Source organism: Arvicanthis niloticus, chromosome 2 (assembly GCF_011762505.2).
Source record: "Arvicanthis niloticus isolate mArvNil1 chromosome 2, mArvNil1.pat.X, whole genome shotgun sequence".
In the NCBI taxonomy this organism is placed as follows: Eukaryota; Metazoa; Chordata; class Mammalia; order Rodentia; family Muridae; genus Arvicanthis; species Arvicanthis niloticus.
This window is the reverse complement of record NC_047659.1, coordinates 134,555,600-134,580,226: the sequence shown is the minus strand read 5'-3', so window position 1 is coordinate 134,580,226 and position 24,627 is coordinate 134,555,600. Positions and strand designations below refer to the sequence as shown.

At 48.7% G+C, this 24,627-nt stretch overlaps 1 protein-coding gene across 1 annotated transcript in view; it reads left to right on the top strand.

The window, feature by feature from the left end:
- The window catches only part of Slc13a3 (solute carrier family 13 member 3), a 67,216-nt gene that overhangs the window by 38,304 nt on the left and 4,285 nt on the right, over nucleotides 1–24,627 (top strand). The window contains exons 6-11 of the mRNA XM_034496813.2: nucleotides 2,565–2,690; nucleotides 7,453–7,548; nucleotides 8,554–8,658; nucleotides 9,914–10,011; nucleotides 13,819–13,931; nucleotides 22,586–22,747. Coding sequence (XP_034352704.1) covers nucleotides 2,565–2,690; nucleotides 7,453–7,548; nucleotides 8,554–8,658; nucleotides 9,914–10,011; nucleotides 13,819–13,931; nucleotides 22,586–22,747 — 700 coding nt within the window. The remainder of the gene's footprint in view (nucleotides 1–2,564; nucleotides 2,691–7,452; nucleotides 7,549–8,553; nucleotides 8,659–9,913; nucleotides 10,012–13,818; nucleotides 13,932–22,585; nucleotides 22,748–24,627) is intronic.

Genomic DNA, 24,627 nt, shown 5'->3' with positions numbered 1-24,627 from the left:
TGGAATGGCGCTTTTCATCCTAACCAGGAGTTAGAGATGGGGCAATGGGAGGTTCCAGGTCATCCTCACCGAGAGTTTGAGGCCAGCCTGGGCTACTTGAGGCCCTATCTCAAAATGCAAAACAAACAAAAGCAGATGGCTGTATGCTATGAATGGGGCAGAAAGAAAACAAAACAGGTCGGGGTACAGGGGTGACAAGACCAGGGCCCTGTGGGGATATGTCAGTCGGGGATGCCTGTTTGCTGAGGTGATGTGTGAGATCTAGAATGGGGCTGTGAGCTCAGAGCACTTCAGAAGGAGCAGAGGCCCTGAGGTCTGATTGCCCTCGGATGTCTCAGGGAACAGCAAGACCAGGGAGAGCAGGTGGGGGATACCCCTGTAGTCTGAGGCAGGTAGTTCACAAGTTAGACACTAGCAAGATATCATCTCAAAAACAAACAAGCAAACGTGGTTTACAAGCAGAGCATGTGAACCCCAAGTATGACAGTGAGACCCTGAGAGACCAGGGCATCGGGATGTAAAACTCAGATCCTAGCTGCAGGAATTGGCCCAAGGCAAGAATGAGCCCAGAGGAGGCTTCCAGCTCTGAGCAGGCTCCTGCAAGGAAGTTCTTCTGCCAGCAGGGAGGGTCCCTGATACTGACTGCTGGCTGCTGGCCTGAGAACAGGAGAGAAGGGCCACACATTAGTTGCTTCCCTCCAATAGGCCAGGCTCTGGTGTGTAAGTCTTATTTAAGGATTCTCTGATTTCACAAGAGGCTGGGTCCCTCGAGTTTCTCTGTTGCCCCCGCCCCATACTGTCTATTTGTATGATTTGCACAAATGCAAATGTAAACATTTGTCAAACAGCACTAAAAAGAATCTGGAAACCCAGCATGGATGCTGAAGCTGCCCATCAGCTACACCCAGTGCTCAACCAGCCCAGACCTGAGAGGGAGGTGGTGATGGCTGTGGTGGCTGGGGAGCCATCAGCCATCTCTCACATGCAGTCATGATACTGAAGGGTGCTTAGGTGTCACCAGCACAGTAAAACGCTGTCTGCCCAAGCATGAGTTAGATCCTCAGCTCCCAGGTAAAAATCCAGATGTGATGGTGTACATCTGTCATCCCAGCACTGGGAGGCAGAGACAGGAGTGTCTCTCGGGTTCAGGGACCTGGGAGACTGGAATGGCTACGGTGAGCTGCTCTTTCATAAACACTTGTTACTGGTATTGCTGGTGACAAAATGAACCATGCACACTACAAACTCTTAGAAAATATAGAAAAATTAAAAATGTAAACACTTTGAGTCTCACTGACAGCAGGCTTCCTTCTAGTCCTTTCTATGTATACGTATGTGTACATATGTTTCTATTTAATAATATTTTTGCCATACTGTTTGTACACTTTTATAGCCTGATTTTATCATTATAGATAGAATCATAAAAATAATGTTTGCACACATTTATAGCTTTTAGAAAACATACATTTCTGATGGCTAAAAATGATCCTAACTAGGGCATTATATTTAATTGATTGTGGCATCTTGGTTACTTCCCTTTTAGTATTATTTTGATATTAGGAGTTTATGCAACTTGCTTTATATCTGCTAATGCATTAATATATTGTTAATTCATTAATTATATCTTGCTTCTTCTCTTGCCTGAATTCAACACATACATTTTTTATTGTAGTAAATCAGATAAAGAATACCAAAGACACGAAATCCTCTCAGGATCTCACTCTCTGGCTATTGATATTTCTATTTGTTTGCCAGACAATGGCTATTCCTGTTTTTCCTTGTTTATTTATTTATAACTGGCTACTGGTAGTCCTGTATCCATATTCTTTTATGTGTGTCATTTTATAACATTTTTTCTTTCCAATCTAATAGCGTATTTTTGTTTTGCTTTATTTTGGTTGTGGTTGTCCTTTCTTTCTTTCTTTCTTTCTTTCTTTCTTTCTTTCTTTCTTTCTTTCTTTCTTTCTTTCTTCCTTTTTCATTTCTGTTTGTGACAGTGTCTCACTACATAGCTCTGGCTGGCCTGGAATTCACTGTATAGACTAGTTTGGCCTTGAACTCACAGATATTCACCTGCCTCTGCCTCCTGCGTGTTAGGATTAAAAATGTTTGCCTCCAGGCCCCACCCAAGATGTGGGAAGATTCACAAGAAACATTTGAAGATGCTGCTACTAGCTCTTAAACACAGTGTAATTCCAAGTGAGGCTCAGGGCTAGGCTGACATGGTCTCATGAGTGGTGACCCCACATAATTCCAAGTGAAGTTTATAGCTAGGCTGGGCACACTGTCTTATGAATGCTGACCAATGGACCTTGAGTTTGCCAAGGTCAACCTGCCCACATCACTGTCTGGCCCCTGGGGGGGGGTACAGAGCACCTGTTCCACTGAGTCAGAATCTACTCCTCCACCCAAGAAGGAAAGGTACCTTCTTCAAGGAGGAGGAGTCTTCCCTTCCTGTGCTCCCAGGGTCCTTGAGTTTCTCTTTGCCCTGACCCCCTGGAGGCCTCCTGCCTTGGCCCTGATGGTCCTGTCTGATGGCTGCCCTCCCTTTTCTTTGTTCCCAGTTTCTTTCCACAGTGTGATGTGGTGAATTTTGGCTCCTGGTTCATCTTCGCCTTCCCTCTCATGCTGCTGTTCCTACTGGTGGGCTGGCTCTGGATCTCATTCCTCTATGGCGGAATGAGCTGGAGGTATGTAGAACCTTCTAGAGGGCTGGTGGGAAAGCCCAGGCTTCCGTGCCAAGCCGCACCTGTTGCTCTTTGAACAAAAAAAAAGTGACTCTGGTTTTTAGGATAGCTTGGACCAGTTGATGGTGTTGAACCAAGACATAGTCATATGTCCTATTTACTTTTATGGCTTCTTTCTGCTTACAATGATGTGTGTGTGTGTGTGTGTGTGTGTGTGTGTGTGTGTGTGCATGCTCACATGTACTTGCATGAGCACACATGTGCACACATGCATGCTTGCCTATGTTTGGGGGTACATGCATTTTTACAAATGTATGTTGAGATTGGAAGACGTCTGGTGCCGTTCTTCAGGCACAGTTGATCCTTCTGGTTTCTTTTTTGTTTTTTTTCATATATATATATATATATATATATATATATATATATATATATATACATATATAATATTTATGCAAATATTATAAACATATAAATATTATATGTTTATATATAATATATTATATATAATATTTTTTGTTTATATATATAAATGATCCCTTGCTGGCCCGGAACTCATTAAATGGGCTAGACTGACTGGCCAGAGAACCCCAGGGATTAGCTTGTCTTTGCATCCTTAGTATTGGTATTAAAATCACACAGCACTATGCCCAGCTTTGTTATATATGGGTCCTAGGGATCAAACTCTGGTCCTCGTGCTGACAAGGCAAGAACTTTCCCACTGAGCCATCTCCCAGCCTCATGACAGTGACTTATCTTCCATTTACAAGTGTGAGAAGAAGTTTGCTGTTTATATTCATTGTTGTCTGTTTATTTTGTTCATGGTTCCTAAAATCAGGCCCAGGGCCTTGTACAAGCCAGGCAAGCACTCTGTCCTTGAGCTGTAGCCCCTCCCCTGTCTTTTTAAGATGGTCTCACTAGATAGCCTTCCTCTTTCCCCATTTGTGGATTATGGTGTGTGGTGCCACAAGTGGCTGGAGATCTATTTCTTTCATGAAAGTGGTTAGTTATTTACAGGAAAACACTATGAACTGTGAACCAGGTACTGTGCAGAAATAGAGTTAAGGGGTAATTAAAGCAGGAGCTGAGCTGGGGGTGGTGGGCATGGCTCAGTTATTGTCTGACCCAATGGCTTCCCCTCATCCCTGGGCCTTTACTGGATCCTCAGCGTAATGGGATCCACTTTGGAGCTGGGGTGTGAACACATCGAACAGAGAGAGGTGTCCACAGGATGCTCCTGGTCTTCAAGGACCTTCCAAGATCCTGATGGCAGAAGCCAGGCTGAGAGCCAGCTCAGCCAGGAAAGCACAGCCAGACTTAGCCACATGGTTAGGTCCCAGTCTCTCTCTGCAATTCTGGTCTCTGCCACCTCCCCAGTCCCTCCAGCTCTTAATTCCGTCCATTGTAGACCTGTAGATAAAATCACCTGCAGCTGGGAGAGACACTCAGTGAAAGACATGGGAAAGATGCTGAGAAGGAGGCAGAGCCAGGATCCCTTCACCTCCTCAGTTGTGTGACTGGAACCTGAGGTCCTGGGGGGGGGGGGGGAAGGGGGGAGCGCATGTAGAGGGAAGCATGGAGAAAGATTTCTGAGGGGCAAGAGGACATTTCTGTTCATCCCTCTGACTCCATATTTACTTAGCACATGGCCTCTGAGCCTTGTGTGCCCAACAACCATAGCTGCTAAGGTCTGAACCCTTGGCAAGGCAGAGCTGATTGTGACTGTTGGGAGTTTGCACTCTGGGTCAAGGGGACTCAGTCAGCAACAGAGCACAGTGCAGTTTCCAGCAAGGGTGAAGTGAGGGTCAGCACCAGAGCCTCCAGCCTAATCTTCGGGCCTGGAGCTCGATCCCAGGGAAGTGATGGTTGAACTGGGGTGTGGATAATGAGCAGAGTTAACGGAGAAGGAAGAAAGGGAGCTGCACATTGAATGAAGAAAGACATTGCGGGGAGCCAGAAGAGGCAGTGCAAAGGCCCCAGGGGAGGGGTAGCAAGGGGTATTCCCAGGCTGATAGAAGGCTAAGCAGTCAGGCTCAGGAAACAGGAGAGGGGGATGTATGGGAGACGATGCCAGAAAAACAGACGAGGAATTGTAACGAGGAATGATTTTGATCTGGTGGCCACAGAAAGGACATTGGGGGAACATTTTGGTTCTCAGTTGTATAACCCTACTGGCCTCTCCTAGGTGGAGCCCAGGGGTACTGCTTAACATTCTGATGCGTACAAGACATCACCAGAACAAAGAATTATCCAACCCTATCCAACTTTAAGGAGCCCTGAGGCTGAGGAGCCCTGAGTTGGGTTGTTGAGGGCTTTCTGGGGATTTGGTCCTCACACAAGGTAGCCAGTGTGGGTGGCTTTTGTTTGTTTATTTCTTGGTCCCTTGTTTTGTTTTTGAGACAGTTACTCGCTATTCAGCCCTAGCTAGTCTGGAGCTCAGCATGTGGACCAGGCTAGCCCAGAACTCAGAGATCTGCTCGCCTCAGCTTCCTGAGTACTAGAACTAAAACCATGTATCACCACTCCCTGAATGGGTTGGGTTTTTTTTTTTTTTTTAATGTTTTTCCCCATTTGAAAAGATAATACATTCACATGGCTCAAAAATCAAAACAACACAAAGCTGTGTACAGTGGAATCTCTTCAGTCCAGTTCCCAGATGATTTTAGGTTCTGACAGATTAGCAATGAACATCAACAATCACAGCTCTGCCTTTGGTCAACTTGACACCCAAACATGTCGCTTTTAAGCCATAACTCTCTATGTTTGTTCCCAGGGGCTTCTGACCACATTATAGCTTCAAATGCATCCAGACGACTTTAAAGTCCCCCAGATTGTCACCAGTCCTAAGAGAGAGCTTATATGTGTCCACATGGAACACTGCCTCATTCAAAGAAAGTGGAAGTGAGGCAAAGAAAAGAATAATCTAACCAAAGCCAAACTAAAATCCAGCAGGGCAAACCAAACACCAAACCCTGAAGCTCTGTGCCTGCCACCTGGGACTCATGTGGCAGTCAGTCATCTAGGCTCCAGGTGGCTGGGCTGCCCGACTCCTCAGCCCTGGAGCACACACTGTTCCTCTCTCAGGACAGCCGCACTCCCTGGCAGATGTTCTGTGTTCTTATCATCTCCAGCATCCCTAAATCTCCAGACAGCCTAGGCTACACCTCCACAGCTTCAAGCTGTGGCCTCTCATGGCCTCTTTGCAGGAACTCCAACCCTGCCACAGGTCACTAGGCCTCAGCTCCATACAGACAGGCGTTACTGCCCAGTTGTGCTGTCAGCTGGAGATGTAGCCTGATCCCTTGGACCACAGTGTGCTAATTCCTGTGTTTATTCCTTGGAGACAGTTGTCTCCATTGGAGACCCCCAGCTTAAGTTTTCTTGCTTTAAATGAATCCAGGAACCTCCAGTGGGCAGGCACCTCTGTCAGTGGCCCAGTGTAGGCAGGAGACTTCTCTTCCATGAGTTGCTTTCTCAGAATTCACCTGAACACTTTCCTGCCCCGAAATGTCCTCTGCTGAACACATTAGCCCATCATCTCCCAGTCCAGCTTCTCCTAGGCACTCTGAATATGAGCAGGATGGAACCAGATTCTTGGCTAAATTATCCTACAAACGGCCCTTCTAGCAGGCACTGAGGGAGTGAGTCCTTTTCCCCTGAACCCATCTATGTTTCTCTTAGGATTCTTGTCTTCCAGGCTCCCACCTGAAGGGCCCGTTAAACTTGGCTTCTTGCATTTGAAGGCTTTTCTAGCCTGAAGCTCCAAAACTCTTCCACATTTTCCCCGTAAGCCAATTCCAAAGGCCTAAGTGCCACGTGGTAGGGTTTATCACAGCTAAGGCCGCACTTTTCAGAGCTGACTGCCCTGGTGCAAGCAGGAGAAAGAGTTGATTTCAGCTCACAATCCAAGGGCACACGGCAGGAAGGTCACGGCAGGGAACAGTTAAAGTCACATCTGATGCAGTCAGTATGGTCCAGGATTCTCTCCCCAGGGAACCGTCCTGCCTACCATTAAGATGGGTCTCCCCACCTCAGTGAACACAGTCAAGGCAGTTTCTCACAGGCATGGCCAGAGGCCATCCTAAACCCTCTCAAGCTGACAGCAGGAGCCATCCTGTAGGAAGAACTTAGACAGAAGCCAAATAAAGGCTTTGCGGCATGAAGTATCCCCTAATTCCACAATTAAAAACAAACTCCGGGCTGTCACTCTGACCCCACTGACCTACACAGCCAGCACAGTGACTGAACAGCCCTCTCGTCTATGCTAGTTGATCGGAGATGCTGCCCCCACCAGACACTGAATTCTCACTTGTGACGGAGTCTGTTTCTATTCTGTTCCACTGGCTTTTTGATTATCCGTGTGTGTGTGTGTGTGTGTGTGTGTGTGTGTGTGTGTGTGTGTGACTTGTGAAAGGATTTAAAGCCCGAGGACATAGCCAACGGCATTTCACACTTTGAAAAGGCCACCCTGAACCCAAGTTTAAGGAAGTCAGCACCTTTAGGATGGGCCTGCTGTGGCCGGGATGGGCAGGGGACAGGGAAGATAGGTAAGAAGCTGATTGATTACCTTTGATCATCAGGATGGCTCAGCAGGTAAAGAGACAGTTACCTTCTACCGTTTGTCCCCTGACCTCCACGTACCTACATACCAGGACATTTTCAGGCTCCTGCATATAAATAAATAAATTAACCAAAAAAAAAAAAAAGAATTTTAATTCCTCCCCTCCCCCCGCAGCTACCACTTCTAATCTCACTCTTTCCACCCCAGGGACTGGAGGAAGAAGAAATGGAATATCCGAGCTGATGCAGAGGACAAGGCTAAAGCTGTAATCCAGGAGGAGTTCCGGAACCTGGGGCCCATCAAGTACGAGGGGTGCTGGGTGGGAGTGAGCAGGCCCTTGGGTTTCAGGGGAGTGACCTTGAGCATGGCTGAGTCTCAAGGGCACCTCAGGCCCAGTGGCTGAGCGTGGCAGTGACAGAAGGCAGAAGGTGGCTCCTGCCTTGTCCTGGTGCTGGGCTCAGGGTGGACTGCGTTGGCATCTTCCTGTTCCACCTCAGATACCTTCTCCTCTGACCTCCCAGAGCTCTGAGCCTGGTTAATGCACGTTTCCTACATGATGAAGAAGGCGGGCCCCAGCAAGCCCAAATTCAAGGATTGTTTGGATCATTGTTTCCTGTGTGCCTTAAGACTCCATTCCCCAGTCTGTGGACTCCATACACTGCCGGCTGCTTCCTCCAGACTTGAGTCTGTCTTTCCATCTCTATGTAGCCTCCTCTGTGTGTCTGACCAAGTCTCTCCCTGTGTATGCCCCTCTTGGAGTATCTGTCACTTTTTGTGTATGTTTGTCAGTCTGTATGATTGTTTCTCTCTCTCTCTCTCTCTCTCTCTCTCTCTCTCTCTCTCTCTCTCTCTCTCTCTGACAGGATCTTTCTATTATGTAGCTCTCTGTCTGTCCTGCAACTCACCATGTAATTCAGGCTGGACTTGAACTCACAGAGATCTGCCTGCCTCTGGCTCCCGAATGCTGGAATTAAAGATGTGCAAGCAACACCTGGCCTGTCCCTCTCCATTTTTATTTCCCTTTCTCTTTACTTTTCTGCCTTTCTTTTGCTTTATCTGTCTGTCTGTCTGTCTGTCCGGGTTTTTTTTTTTTTTTTTGGATCTTGAACAATTCCCTTAACAATGATAGAACCCTCTGGGGACTCTGGGCAGATGTAAATCACTTGCACCCTGGGGCACCCTCTCTCTAGGCTTCCCTGAGAGTAATTGGGCCCCCTCAGCTTTCTCTGAAGCAGGTCAGGGCTACCCCTCAGGTGGGCACCTGTCTGAGCCCAAAGTCACCAGGATGCCTGTGCCTCTGTACCACAGGTTTGCTGAGCAGGCCGTCTTCACCTTGTTCTGCACGTTTGCCATCCTCCTCTTCTCCCGGGACCCGAAGTTTATCCCTGGCTGGGCCAGCCTCTTCACCCCTGGGTGAGATTCTGCAGACCCACAGGGCAGGGCTCTGTGGGAGGATCTTGGGGTGGACAGTGTGGAGCTGGATGGGCAGAAGTCCGTCCCAGAAGAGCTTAGGAGGATGCTAACCTTTGATTTCTCAGGTAGCAAGCACTCAGACGAAACTGGGTTAGAATCCTAGTTCAGCCTTTATGAGCTATGTGACTCAGTGTACCTATGTTGCTTCAGTCACTCACTGATGGAGAATGTGTCATGTGCTAGACGTGAGACAGTTGCCATGGACACAGACAAGAGCAGGTACTAGACAATCAAGTGACTGCAGCTTGGACTGGGTGCATTGAAGAAGTGAATGGACTGTACTATAAAACAATGGGCTGGGACACTGACTGAATAGTTCTGGAAAGAACTCAAGGCCAGGAATGTGGGTAGGGGAGGGGTCACGTGTAAGGGTGTAAAACACACCACTAACTACCTTCCAAAGAGGTTAACCCTGGATTATCTCAGTAGTCACATGTTCCCAATGCCCTCACCAGGTTTGTCCCCCGTGAAAGTGACAGAAAAGTGGCCCCACGTATAGTGTGGGATCGGCCCAGCCCCACTCCATCTTCTTGGCAATTTCAAGCATTCGTTCAGTGTGAGCTATAAGAGTTGGCAATAGTCTCTGGGCTTCCCTGAGCTCAGAGCTGGAAAAATCAGGGTTCGAGCCCACCCCCTCCACAGACCATGGTCTGGTCTTAAGCAAGTCATTTCTGCTTTCTGAGTGCCCCTAAAGCCTACCCTGAAGGCCTCATGTCTACCAAGTTCCCACAGAGACATGGTGTGAGTTCTCAAAATGTGGAAGCTGGGTGTGGAGGAGCTGTGAGGCTGGCGGACCTGGGCTTGGCAGGTGTGGGTGGCTGCCTCTCTGGTGGTGAGCTACCTGTGCCAGGAAGAACCCAAGCAGAGGCTCCACTCACATACAGGGCTCTTACAGGTGGTTCCTGATACCCTTTGCCTTTCAACTTCCCCTCTTTGGAGAGTCCCCATTCTAGGTCAGAATCAGGAGAATAAGCCTTTATTTGGCAGCAGTAAAATTCCCTAGGGCATCCTGGGTAACGGCTTGGGCCTCCCTTGGTAGCCACATCTGACTTGGACACAAAGCAGGATGGTGGTCCCACAGCCCTCCATGTCCCTTCCAGCAGACTTCTCCCAGTCTGCAGATCTGCTTTTACGAGTCTGTCAATCCATGGCCTGTCCAGAGTCAGAGTCACATGTTGTGGCCCACTCCCTGCAGGTTTGTTTCAGATGCTGTCACCGGTGTGGCCATTGTCACCATCCTGTTCTTCTTCCCTTCCCGGAAGCCCTCACTCAAGTGGTGGTTTGACTTCAAAGGTAAGATGCTCACAGCTGGAGTCTGGGGCTTGATAAGGACTGGACAGGGGACCTGGGAACCAGGTCTCAGTGCTGCTAACCACAAGGTCAGTGTGCTGCTCTGTTTGAGGACTGGGGACTCCCCCAGGTGACCAGCTAGAACAGGTATTAACAGTTATAGTCCCTGGGCAACATTTAGCTGTGTGCCCCCACCTCCAACACACACACACACACACACACACACAAACACAAAACTCATGAGTTAAGGATGCTTTCAAATGATTGGGGAAATGCGAAAAGGAAAACATTTCCTGATATACGACCGGTGTGTGAACTTCAGTTTCCAAGATTCTTTAAAAAGGCTTAGCATTCAGTGGAGAGGCACATGCTTTAATCCCAGCACTTGGTGGGCAGAGGCAGGCAGATCTCTGTGAGTTCAAGGCCAGCCTGGTCTACAGAGTGAGTTCCAGGAAAGCCAGGGCTACACTGAGAAACCCTGTCTAAAAACAAAAACAAAACAAAGCAAAAAAAAAAAAAAAAAAAAAAAAAAGCTTTGCCGTTCCTCAGTGGATACTGAAAGCTGTGTGGTTTTAGTTATGTGAGTGTAAAGACAATTGCCTCAATTTGATCTCTTGGCCCACAAACCCAAATTATTTATTTACTCTTGGATATTTTATAGAAAATTCCTGCTCAAGGTAGGAGTTATACCTCAGAGGCCTGAAGACCCACATAGACAAACTTGAGCTTAAATTAAATAGACACAGGGGAGGCAAGCCACCTAAAGACATCCCATGGGGTTTTCTAAAAGCCATGATGTGTTCCATTAGTGTCTCCCTCCCCTCGGGGTCTCCCTTCCCTCTGGGCCTCCACTAAGGCACCCAGATTCCCTGGGCCTGGCTCCTCACTTACACGGCCAGGGGTCCTGTGGATGCCCTGCCTCTGGAGCTCATAATTTGATAGATAAGGCTTGCAAATTCTACTGCCTCTAGAGAGGGCATTTGGGTTCAACTGAGTGGTAGCAGGAAAGTGTAGCTCACAGGACACATGGCTTCCTAGTCCATTGCCCTGTCACATGTTCGAAACAAAGGACAGTTTCCATCCCATAAGAACTCAGCGGCAGAGGATACATTCGTTACGTATCTCGGAACTGTGATTAAATACCTGGCCAGAAACACACTGGAAAAGATCTGCTGCTTTAACCATGTGCAATCAAGGGGCAAGATAGTTCCCACGAAGAACTGTCTGGATGTGGGTGGTTGTGGGCTTGTCTGTGGGGAATTGGACTGACTTAATCATGTTCATCGGTTTTGGACAGAACCGTTGCTGGGTTCTGGTTGTGGCGTGTTAAAGAACAGAGAAATGGAGCTATGCAGTGAGCATGTGTGTGCCCATCCTCTCTTGGCTCTTGTCTCTGGGTGCCTGACTACTTGAGTTCCTGCTGTCGCCATCCCCCCACAACGGCAGACTGTGACCTGGAATCATGAGCTGAGCAAACCCCCCTCGGACACTTTCTGTCAGGATGCTTTATCACAGCTGCAGAATGAACGGAAGTAGATTGCTCTGTCCCACTTAGAGGGGAAACAGTCCATCATGGTGGGGAAGGCATGGCAGCAGGATCTGGAGGCAACATCCCATCAGCAGTCAGGAAGCTGAGAGAGATGAAGACAGAGCCCAACGCCCCTTCTTTTTTATATTTAATCTCAAACCCCGCCCCATGGGCTGCTGCTGCCCTGCCCACATTCAAGGTGGGTCTTCCCTCTTCAGTTAAACTTCTCTGGAAACACCCTCATAGACATGCCCAAAGGTGTGTTGCCATGGTGATACCAGTCAAGCTGGCAATAAGATTAATCCTCCCAGAATAACCATAAGGTAAGGATGGAGGTAAGGCCTCCATCCCTGGGCATGTTGAGTCTGTTCACACTTGCACCTGGAAATTTCGAAGATGTCATTCTTTTCCATTGCAGAAAACCAGAACTAGTTTTTGTTATAATTTTCAAATTTTTTTCAAGAGAAGCAAAGAATCTCAATTTCTACATGAAATCTTCCCTAGTTTTTAGATATCGCCCAATAATTCAAATTGCAAAGCCAACACAGGGGGCCCTAACAGTAGCATGGAATCATTTAGTGTGACCAGTCAGGTCCAAGGAGTCACCATGTCCCCTCTGCAGAGCAGGGTCAGGTGGAGTCTCTGGCATGAGAGCGTGGGCAGGGACAGGGACTCCATGCTTGGCCATCTTTGGACTGTCAGGTGGCTTGCACAGAAGTGGCTGAGGCAACATTTTGTAGTGTTTTTCCATGAAGTAGGAAGCATGGGGCCTTGGCAAAGGGCCACTGGGTTTCCATGGGAAGAGTTCACCTGATAAAGATCGAAGACCTGGTTAAAAAGAGGTAAGCTATAGAAACCAGGCCACGTGGGCATCCTGATCATACGGGCTGCCTTCTCTTCATGGGTCTGAGTGACACTGATGTATCTCTCTTTAATCTTCAGTGTTAGACTAAGGCCTTAGTGGCTGGGCACTGTGCTGTGGTTGAGTGGATGATGATGATGATGATGATACTTAAGATGATGGTGATGCTGCTGCTGGTGATGGTGAGGGTGATGATGGTGGTAGTGGTGGTGGTGAGGATGGTGGTGGTGAGGATGATGGCAAAGATAACTCTAATTTCTTCCCTGCCCAACCAGCTCTTCCTCCAGATGTCTGCCTGGCTTACTAGCTGCATCATTCAGAGCTCTTTCCAAATGCCACCTCCCTGGAGAAGCCCTCCCTGAATACACTGTCTCTCCCTGTTCTATTACTTATTTGGTTGTTCCTTACAGCACATGATATTTCCCAACACTGAGATGTCTTTATCTATTACGTGTCTTGCCTGGGGAATGTCTGTTCTCCGGGGAGAGTTGGTCTCCCTACACGTCTGTGTTCATGACGTCAAGAAGAGCGCTGAGCACATGGTGGACATGTGGGGTGTAATTGTCAGACAAAGAGCCCAGGCCTGGTGTGATCCCCTCACGCTCCTGAGTCCTTCTCACAGAGACCAAGGCACCCACCTATGGGGGGTGCTAACTTGGTGCCTCAAGTCTGGCTGTCCCCTGCCTTTGTTGACAGACTACAGTTTACTCTCAACCACAGGTCTGGCCTGCAGAGCCTCTCCAGTCTCCCTCCAACTCCAGGGCCAGCTGCTTGCTGCTCATCTACCCCACTGCTGTACTGCTGTCCAGCGCTACTTTCCAGGAAATAGCAGCCACCCCACAATGCACTGGGTTCAAGAAGCCCGGTGTCTATTTTTCTGTTTCCTCCCTCTTTTTGCCCTTTGTTTTTGGGGTATGGGCATACAAACCCAAAAGGCCAAGTCCACCACTTGTCCTGGGTCCGAGGTCCCCACAGGCCCTGGGCCTACAGCACCCGGGCTTCCTGGGCTGCAGTCTGGGACACAGAAAGCTGTACAGAGACCCACTCTCTCCGTGGAGAATGGGTATTCAAAACCACTTGTCCCGGGTCCACAGTCCCCACATTCAGACACAGAGAAAAGCCTTTTATCTTGTAAATGAGAAGAAATAGCCCTTAGCCAGGAAGGCTGGTGAGACATTTAAACAGGGCATATGGAGAGCCTGGGGTCCAGAATATTCTTAACTACAGGAGCCTTGAAAATTATTTCCATTCTGATTAGAATGAGGCTGGGGTTCTCCCTAAATCCCCAAAGCAGATGTTAGAAGTAGATATAGCTTCCTGGGGTCCCCAAAAGTCCCCACAGAGATGAGGTTCCGGGGCTGGCATCCCCCAGCCGAGCAGCTCCAAAGTCGAAGCCAACTGGGTCCTTTCCTCTACCTAGCTCCCAACTCGGAGACGGAGCCCCTGCTGAGCTGGAAAAAGGCCCAGGAGACAGTGCCCTGGAATATCATCCTCCTCCTGGGAGGTGGCTTTGCCATGGCCAAAGGCTGTGAGGTGAGAACTGGGGTGACTTGGGGGCAGTGGGCCAGCGGAGGGAGGACTATGGCACGGGAGGAGTAGGGGGATGTGCAGGGAGGAAGGAGAGGGCTGCTGGGCATGGAGAGAGTGGAGGCTCTGGTAAGGTGAAAGGGCAGGTGCTGTGGGCACTGGAGGAATCGCTTTGCCAGGGAGGAGGGGCCCCTGTGACAAGGGATGGAAAGGATGGAGGCTGTGGGCTTAGGAGGAACTGGGGCTGTGGAAAGGTAGGGGAGTCCTACAGCCCAGGAGGCCTGAGTGTTGCAGGCCCCAGGATCTATGGAGATTGTGGACCCAGGAGAAGTGGTGTTTGGGGCCTGCTGCTGAATAGGCCTGGAGTTATGGGCCTGGAAGTCATGGCCAACCCTCCTACTGCAGCTCCAGGGAGCAAGCTAGGAGACAGCCAGGCCCTGCTCTCCAGGTTAGGACAACCCTTAATTCTAGCCTGTGGGTCTACCTTCAGTGCCTGGTGGTGTAGAAAGGGGGATGAGGTCCTAGGGTCACACTATAGACACCCATCAAGGCTAGCACTAGTCTTGGGGTGATCCAGAGCACATGAGTCACCCCACTTCTGAAGGATCCTAGGGAGACCTCCCCACAAACCTCTGAGGCAGATGCTGCTGTTACCCCACTCAGTGCAAGAAAGCTGGAACACAGAGAAGGAAAGTGAGTTGACTAAGGTCACACAGCTATGGAGGTGGGATTCAAATCCAGGCAGGCTGACCCCAAAGTCTGTGGCCTTGACCCCAGTGACACGAGGGTTAGATATTGAGGGCGGTTCTCAATGATTTCTGAACCCAAATCTGTGAGGAGAAAGACCAATTCCACAGCTGTCTGATGGAATCTAGCTTTCTTTTAGAGTTGAGCCTGGGCCTGGCCAGCTGGTGGTCTCACCCCAGGTCAAGATTTCAGTGAGCAGCTCCTCACTGGCTTTTTTGGGGTCCCTTTTATGGGGAATGGTGATCATAAATCGTGACGCAGGTGGTCGTGGGTATTGATCAAGATGCCTTGAAAATGTGGGGCTTTTGTAAGGCAAAGGATGACCATGGGCTCATGACTTCAGCAAGGCCAAGGGCGGTCATACATCACGGGGTCACAGGATCAGAACAGGTTAAAAATATGTTTTCCCGGACACATTAGGTTTAGGAAATAGAAACTCATTCTCCTACGGTAGGGAGAGTTAATAACAATGTATAACAATGTATAACAACGTGGCTCCTTAAAACAATGTGGCTTCGGTTCTGGTTTGGCAATTTCTGAGACTTGAGCTCTGAGGCAGGCTGGGACCAGGGTAGGCACCACCCAGGCAGTGAAGCTCCTAGGAGCAGTTTCAACCTTACCTACTTTCTTTTCTTCTTCTTCTTCTTCTTCTTCTTCTTCTTCTTCTTCTTCTTCTTCTTCTTCTTCTTCTTCTTCTTCTTCTTCTTCTTCTTCTTCTTCTTTTTTTGGTTTTTTGAGTCAGGGTTTCTCTGTGTAGCCCTGGCTGTCCTGGAACTCAGTCTGTAGACCAGGCTGGCCTCGAACTCAGAAATCCGCCTGCCTCTGCCTTCCAAGTGCTGGGATTAAAGGCGCCTGCCACCACTGCCCGGCCTTACCTACTTTCAATGTCAAGCTTGTTCACCTGTGAGGTCAGGGTCAGTCAGCCCCCCATACCAACAATGCATCTGAGGGACCATCTCATTTAATCCTGACCCCTGGCCCTAGGATGGAAGGAATATTTCTATCCCCGTTTTACAGATAGGAAAAGTGAGGCAGTGGATAAATTAAGTCTCCAGAAGCTCTGCATAGGAGCAGTGACCCAAGCTAGACTTGGTTCTGAGGTCTAGAAGCCTCACACATGCTCTACAGAGCTCAGATGCCAGGCTGAGGGGCTTTCCAAGCAGTGACTCATTGTCTTCAGAAAACCCCTGACTCACAGCTGCTGTTCTAGCCCCGCCCAGCACATCTCATTTTATCCCAGTCTACTCCAGGCCCTCCCATCCCATTCCACTCCAGTCCATTGAGACAGAGTCTCATGTAGCCAAGTCTGGCATCAAACTTGCTACACAGCCAAGGATGACCTTGAACTCCTGATCCTCCAGCCCCCACCTCCTGAATTCTGGGATTACAGGCATCTGTCACCATGGCTGTTTTATGCAGTACTAGGGAGCAAACCCAGGACATCATGCATCTGAGGTATGTCCTCAGTGGCTATCCCTATTTTAAAGATAGAGGAACCAATTGCTAACACTGTTTGCTTAGCCAGGGAAGGGCAGCACCAAGAGACTCCAGGCCTAGCACTTGAGAATCAGCTCCACCTCCGGCTAAGGAGGTCTCTGAAATAGGGAAGGCTGAACCTTCTCACATGGTGTACCTGGGAAGGCTTACTAGAGGAAGTAGTATGTTGTCCAGGTTTGGAGGGTCAGGCCATGCAGTAGGACCAGACTGTCTTCATTAGAATCACAGATTTTTCTTATGTGTGACCTTGGTCAAGTTATTAAATCTTCTGGGTCTCAATTTCCCCATCCGTAAAATGGGAATGATGAGGCAGCCTCCTGCATGCATCACAATAATGTTATAAAGTGAGAGAGTACTTAGGACACAGCCTAATGTGGTTTGCTATTTGGATTAGACATTAGAGAAAGGGCCAGTGAAGGGGAGTGGGGAAGCTCAGGCCTACACAATTCAGTGGCTAGTGACTGGCACAGCCTGGGCCTGTAGCAGGAGCTGCTGGAGACCCTGTACCTCCGGGGGGATTGGTGGAGAGGCACTGCCTCTGGGGCTGAGATGCAGGGCCATAGTGCATGCTGGGAGGCCAGTGCTGGGCAGCCAGCCAGGGTTTGCACTCAGAGAAACCTTTGTCCACCAGCTGCCCCTCACCCCAGCTCCATCCCTCCCTCGGCGGCATAATCTGGCCCAGGAGCCACCAGGAAGCTTGTGACACCTCCTGGCTTCTGGGCCCTGTCCAGGGCCTTCACCAGGCTGCATCAGGCTGCCCAAGGCTTGTGGATTCCTAGCTGGAGGACTGGTGGGCCCGGACCTGTGGCTTCCTCAGGCCACCTGCTGCAAAGCACACTAAACACCCCTCTACTCCAGCGCTGGGCTGAAGGTTTCCCTGAACCTCTACAGGGAGCCAGACACATCCGGCCCCTGCCTCCCTCCCTGCCAGTGTACACAGCTCCTCTTTCCTTCCCCCTGCAGCTCAATGGCCCCTTGCTCTTCATCAGCCAGGCAGCCTCATTTCCACTCCAGAAATGACCTTTCTTCAATGACCTTTCACTGTGATCTGAGTCCTTGATCTTCAGGTCTTGATTCCTTAGAGATTGAAGCCATGTCCCTTAAAGCCCAACTCCCTGCCCCTCCCCCTCTTGGTACCCAGTGACTCCCAAATTACTCTGCTTGCTGCTTGGGGCCCTCTCCATCAGGAAAGTATGAAGCCACCCCTCCTTTCCACCACTGTTCCAGGCACCCAGGAGTAGCTGATACTTAGTGACCCTTGCTTTAGCCATTGTCATATTTACTGGGACAAACTCCCTGATGTAGGAAACCGAAAGGAAGAAAGAAAGGAGGGAAGGAAGAATTTATTCTGTTCTGCCTTGTGGTTTGAGGACACAGTTCATGGTAGCAAGGGAGGCAGGAGGGCAGGAGCATGTGGCAGCTGGTTACATTGTATCCACAGTCAGGAAGCAGAGGGCTGAAGGTATTCGGTTGCTCTCCTATGCAGTCAGGACCGCAGCCTATGGGGCAGGTCTTCTCAGTGAAATCTTTCTGGAAACATCCTCATGTACACACCTGGAGGTGTGTTTCCATGGCGATTTCAAGTTCAATCGAGTTGACTATGAAGATTAGCCACCCCAGTGCTCAGAAGATCTGGGTTGAGCCAGGGCGACTAGTGTGACAAGCTAATGCCCCCAGAGAAGTTTCTGGAAGAGAGTGGATCCCTGCTATTGCCATGAGCACATAGAACCTCGAAGCTGCCATAGCTGCTGGCAGGTGACTGTCTAGTGTCTGCTCTTGTACTGGTACCTCACGCGTGTAAATCACATCTTACGAACAAATCCACCAGGCTCCAGGAGGTTAAGTCAGAGGCAGTGAGTCCTGGAGGCAGACAGAGAGGTATTTTCTAACTTCTGCTGGAAATCACAATCGGCTTTTCTGTGTGACCTGTTAATGGTGGTGTGTGACTCCCAGAACGATAAGATAGAGCCCAAGCTCAGAGCGTATCTGTTGACTCTAGTCTAGTCAGGGTTACTATTGCCATGATGAGATACCATGACCAAAGCAAGTGGGGAGGAATGGGACAATTTCAATTTATACTTCCAGGAAATAGCTCATCACTCAAACAGGGTGATGGGAGACAGGAGCTGGTCCAAAGGCCATGGAGGGATGCTGCTTACTGGCTTGCTCCGCATGGCTTACTCAGCCTGCTTTCTTAGGAATTCAGGATCACCAGCCCAGGGGTGGCCCCACTCACAATGGGCTAAGTCCTCCCCCAGCCATCTCAAATGCCTTACAGCCGGGCGGTGGTGGCGCATGCCTTTAATCCCAGCACTTGGGAGGCAGAGGCAGGCGGATTTCTGAGTTCGAGGCCAGCCTGGTCTACAGAGTGAGTTCCAGGACAGCCAGGGCTACACAGAGAAAGCCTTACAGCTTGGAAGCATTTTCTCAATTGAGGTCCCCTCCTTTCAGATAATTCTAGCTTGTGTCAAGTTGACATAAAACTAGCCAGCACAAGTTCCCTGTGCCTCGGTTTCTTCAACCATACTATGGGAACGATCGCACCACCTACTTCATGTATGGTCATAGAAATTAAATTAATATTAGCAAAGTACTTGGGGAAACGCCCAGCTTGGAGGAAAACACTCTATTGCTTATCAGATTACTTAAAAAAAAAACAAATTCTTTCCTGAGCCATGTTTACAGACACCCATTAATGCTCAGAGTCCTTAAAGAAGTGGGGGAACAGAGATGTTAGGTCACTTATCTAAGGCCACAGAGCTCTTATGTGCTACAATGGTTAAATGTTCCGCCTCCCCCCCCCCCCCCAACACACACACAGAGCAGCCTTCTCTTTACTCAAGCTTGCTTTGTTTCTTCTAAGAATTAGTTTGCTGAGCTGAGTCTGCTGTGTTTTAGAGAGATTTCCCAGGCCCCCAGTGTTACATTCTTGTGGCCTTGATTAGGTTCGTTTTCTCTGCCACTCAAAGAATTAAAAGGCAGGGGGGAAATTGAGCCGGACAAGTAGCAGCAGGGAAAATCTCAAACACAGCTGATGGTAGCAGAGTTTTCTGGGAAAAAAAGTTTTTTTTTTTTTCTTTAGGGGTGAGGAACACTCATGTATACACACACACACACACACACACACACACACACACACACACACATACACACACACAAACACCAAGAGAGAGAGACAGAGAGAGAGACAGAAGGAGACTGAAGGAGAAACAGAGACAGAGAAGGAGACGAAGACAGAGGGAGACTGAGAGAGAGAGAGAGAGAGAGAGAGAGAGAGAGAGAGAGAGAGAGAGAGAGAGACTTCACAGAACAAGAGCATAGTAGGGACTTGGGAAGCTAAAGTGCAGTCTCTCCATGAGGGTTAGGGTTTTAAGGGGCTTTAAGGCACACCCCTCCCCCCAACTCAAGGTTGGTCAGTTTGGACAAAAACAGAGAGGCTAACTGGCACCACTTTGGGGTAAGTACATCCTGGTCTAGCCTGGTACTTGTTGGCCTGGTCCATCAGCCATGGGAGTTGGGGTGGGAGACTACTGTCAAGAGGAAAAGCCACCAGAGCTTTGTTTTAACCTGTGGGGCTTTTGTCTCAGGTCAGGAGGGTGAGGAAGAAATGGGAGGCTTGTCACCCTTGGTATCCACTTGTAGCCCTTCTTCCTGTCTGTCTGCCTGCCCATCTCCTAATCCCTCAGAGACTTGGGATTTTGAGCACTGGATTTGAACCATCCTTAAGAAATATGGCCACACTATGCTCACTATGAGAACCACACTATGCAGAGATGAGAGCATAATAATAAGGGTCTGGCTGAAGAAAAGAGAGGGAAGAAAAACACCACCCTGGTATCTCAATGTCCCTCCATCACCTTCTGCAAAGTGACCCCATTGGGTCTGCTGGTCACCTCTAGAGTCTCTAGGGAACACAGTCTGACAGCCACTGGGTCAATCAGCTCTGAGTTCTTCCCACAGACATCGGGTGACCTTGAGTGACCTCTGGCCATGTATTACTCATGATGCCCAGACACTGTGCTAAGTCTTTTAGATCAGCTGCTTTTCTCCCTTATAAACTCTGGTCTAAAGCTAAGGAAACTGAGTCACAGGGATGGTGAAGGGTTACCTGGGAAGCACACTTAACCCAGCTAAGCACAGTCCCTTAGTTCTGGCTGCTGTTGGTCTCTGGCCTCCCGAGGAATTTGGGGGGCTGTGTTTCTAAGGAAACCAAGCCCACGGTTCCTGGGGGAATTGAAAAGGGCTGAAAAAAAATCTCTTTAGTGTCCCCAGCAGAACCGTAGGGAGCTGAGAAGAAGAAGATGCCTTCCATTTGGAAGCCCAAGTCAAGGCAGTGGTTGGCAAGGGTCCTCTCACTCGGAGGCCAGGCCACAGGAAGCTCTTGACTGGACACTTGCCTGGTCATTAACAGGCTCTCTAAGCAGTGCACAATGTGCCAGACCATGGCTTGAGGGAGCACCAGATACCCTATGCTCCCTGTAGCAAGGAAGGCTGCTCCAGCCTCTCACAGAACTCTACAGGTGGCAGAAAATGCCTTAACACTACAAGGACTCTCCTAGGGTGACATATGTCTAAACTGTCACTTGTTTTTGGTTCTTTGGTTTTGGCTTGTTAAGATAGAGACTCTTATATCCCTGACTGGCTTGGAACTTGCTATGTAGCCAAGGCTGACTTTGAACTCTTGAACATTCTGTTTTCTACTTTCCAAATGCCAGAATAAAGGTGTGAGCCAACACATCCAGCTTCTTACGCTATTATTTCTCTGGCCCTGGAAGTAATCGCTAAGGTAAATCAGAGAAGCAAATGTGTTGTTCTGTCTGGACAATAACTTCTGTGCCCCAAATCTATCAAGGAACCTTCTAAAGACAGATATGGTGACTCAGGCATGCAATCCCAGCTACTCAAGAGAGTGAGATAGGAATGTCAAAAGTTGAAGGCTAGCCTGGGCTACAGAGTGAGTTCAGGGCTAGCCTGGGCAACTTAGAACCAAAGTAGCAAAGAAAGTGTGGCCTGCAGGTAGAGCTCAGTTGTAGAGTACTTGCCTTACATGTATAAAGCTCTGGGTTTAGTATCCAGCCTTGCAAAGGTAAATAAATACATTAATAAGAACTATAACTTCAGAATGAGCAGTGACTGTTGCACACACCGTGAATGAGCAGGCCTCAAGCACCTCTCATACATGATGATTTGATTCTCAGCGTTTGGGCTCATCCAACTCTGCCTTGGTTGAGCCCCTAAACCTACAGATCTGCTACCTTTCTCAGGAAGAGCCCTAAAGTGGGATGGGATCCTCCAGCTTCCACCTCCCATGGGTGGGCATTACTCATGAAAGGGTCATTAAAGGGTCATGTGACAGACCAGCTTCTCTGGAGGAAGGTGGAGATCATAGGGGAGTTTCTAGAAGTTCATATGGATTCAGGTGGGTATCTCAGTCACTGCTATGGGACCTTGGGAAAGTCACAAGAATTTTTCCTCGTCAGTAAAACAGGGACAGAATGGCAGGGAGGAGTCAGCAGATGCCAGCAGGTGTCCAGCCTTGATAATGGTGATTCTTAGGATGGTGACTAATGAGACCATGTTCAGATTGGCTTCTTGTGGCTACAATGTTGGTTAATCATCATTGTGAAAAAAAAAAAAAAAAACGTCTTTAGGGCTACTCATACTCTATCATAAATAACATTGTGTCACATTTGCTATATCAGACATATGCTGTCTCTGTTTTCTTTTCTGTTGATGTGATTTAAAAAAAAAAAAAACCAAAAGCAACTTAAGTGATAATGAATTTACTTCTATTCACAAAAGTTAAAGTCCAGGAGCCTAAGGGGGTGGGTCACATTCTGCCCATAATCAGAAAGAAACAATGAGTGAGTGCATACTTGTGCACAGCATGGGTTCTCTACTCTTATATAGTCCAGGACCCAAGCCTAAGGAATGGCTCCGCCCATAATGGGCTGTGCCTTCCCACATCAGTTGGCACAATTAAATCAATACCTGACACACTTGCCCACAGGCCAGTCTGATCTAGACCATCCCTCTCTTCCCAGGTGGTTCTAAAATGTGTCAAGTTGATAATTTAAACTATTATGTATGTCTTATATTACAAATCTTATATGGGATATAATATATTCTATACATAGTAATGTGTCATCGTGTAGTAACAATACTTCATTCTTTTATGGAAGATATGAGTGGTGACTTAGCCATAAGGGCCCATCTGGTTCCCTCTCTCACTCAAGCTGGAACTTTGGGTGCTAGACCCAAATGGAAACAGAGACTCTGCTTTCTAACCAAATAGATCATGGAGTCCCCTGGGCCATGGCCTGTAGAACATGTGGTGACAGAGCATGCACTAGAAGCTGCCTGTGAAGGGCAGTGCTGGGTGGACTGAGATCGAAGGTATGTCTGTCTGCTCACAGGAGTCGGGGCTGTCAGCATGGATCGGCGGGCAGCTGCACCCCCTGGAGCATGTCCCCCCCCTGCTGGCTGTGCTGCTCATCACCGTGGTCATCGCCTTCTTCACGGAGTTTGCCAGCAACACGGCCACCATCATCATCTTCCTGCCGGTCCTGGCAGAGCTGGTGAGGATCCCTGTGGCCCAACTCCGAGTCCCCTGCTACCGAGGTTCCCTGAGGCTCCAGCTGTCCTGCTTGCTTCCAGAATGCACAAGAGAGCTTGAACCACAGAGCCAGTTCACAAAGGACAGGGGCTTCTTTCTTAAAGGAATACCTAAGAAGTGGGGTAGTTCCATTGTAGGAGAGTTAACTCAAGAGGACATCCTGTGTTTCTCAGGAAGAGAAAGGATTTGGGTTCCATGGAAATCCTCGAGTCACCAGACCAGCACAGGAGAAGGTCCAGCCACAGTCCTGTTGCCTTCTGTTTTAGTCTAAAATTTTTCTGCAAGAAAGGGTTCCCCTGCAAATTGTGGGATGTCAGAGCATTCTCCACCTTCCACCCACTAAAAGCCAGCAGCACCTTGTAACAGTGGCAATCCAAGATGTCACCAGACATTGCAAAGAGTCTCCTGGGAGGACAAGTCTCAGCCTGTTGAGACCCTCTGCTATAAAAGGCGCTAGCTAGTCTCAGATGGACTGGGGTTGGGGGGGGCGTGGTTCAGGGTGATTTATGCAGAACCCTCTTTTGCTAGGCAAGCAAGATCCAGTAAATCTTCTACCTGCAAGTCCCTACTCACCCCAGCCATTCCTGGGGCACAGAAAGATGCAGGACAGCCCTGCAATCTATGATGGACTCAGAAAGGAAAAAAAAAAAAAATCCCGAGGAAGCTAGGCAGGAAGAAAGAGCAAGAGGAAGTGAGCCAGCATGCAAGGAGACCAACGCTTGGCAGAGATCCAGCCAGGACGAGCTAAGGGCACTAGCTAAGGGCGCACACTGCCAGCAGATAGATTTCATTCTGGGGCTAAAAAGTCAACTTGATCTCCCCGTGCATAACTTTGATCCCAGCACTCGAGTGGCAGAAGCAGGCAGATCTCTGTGAGTTCAAGGCCAGCCTGGTCTATATAGTAAGCGTAGATAGGATAGCTAGGGCTACATAGAGAAATGCTACCTCAAAGGAGGGAAAAAGGAGGGAGGGTGGGTAGGTATTAGGAAACTAGGGATTTCTGTTTTATAGTTAAACAGATTGGAGAAAAGCAAGCCATAGGACCTCACAGAACCCAAAACTGATAAAATGAAACAGTGTTGCTACCTTTGGAGGGGGCTTGGCTTTACCTCCTTATCTCTTTGTTATGTTTCTATTTTTAATTGAGGTGACACTGTATCAGCCACAGACTGTGTTCTTTTTTTTTTTTTCCAACCCCTGAAACAGATTCCGCTGTAAATGGATAGTGTTTAAGCACTGTCCTAATGGTCCCGCAGACATTTCCAGAAAGCCCTACATGGTTAGAGTGTGTAAGGTCTGTCCTAATGGACAGGCAGACATTTCTATAAAGCTGTCACCAGCAGCTGATTCTCACCTTGTGTGCACATGCTGCTAACATCAAGACAAGCTTCAGCCTGGAGTTCCTAGGTGGAAGAACATGAACACTGGAAACTGTGCTGGATGCAAGCAAATTGCCTTCAGTATGGGCATCCTGGAGTCCTCAAGCCCTTGCTGAGTGCGATTGGATTAATCAGACCCTGTTCTGAAGTCTAGGGCACCTGGTAACAGTTGGAGATGGGAATTCTCTGAGATGGTGTGAGGGAGGGGAAGGAGCTCAAAGCCTGTGAGTCTGTAACTGGCAGTTCCTAGAAAAGATACCAGTAAAGGCCATTGCAATGTGGCTTCTCATCAAAATCAAAATATCTACAGACTGAGGATGATGACAGAGCCTAGCGAGAAAATGTCCACATTTCCGGTTTGCAGAAATTCCCTCTAAGGGATGTTCAGAGACGCAGTCAGCCTGGAGGGTAGGTAGCATCTGAGACCAAGTCTCACTGAACTCTCCACCTTAGGACAGTGCTT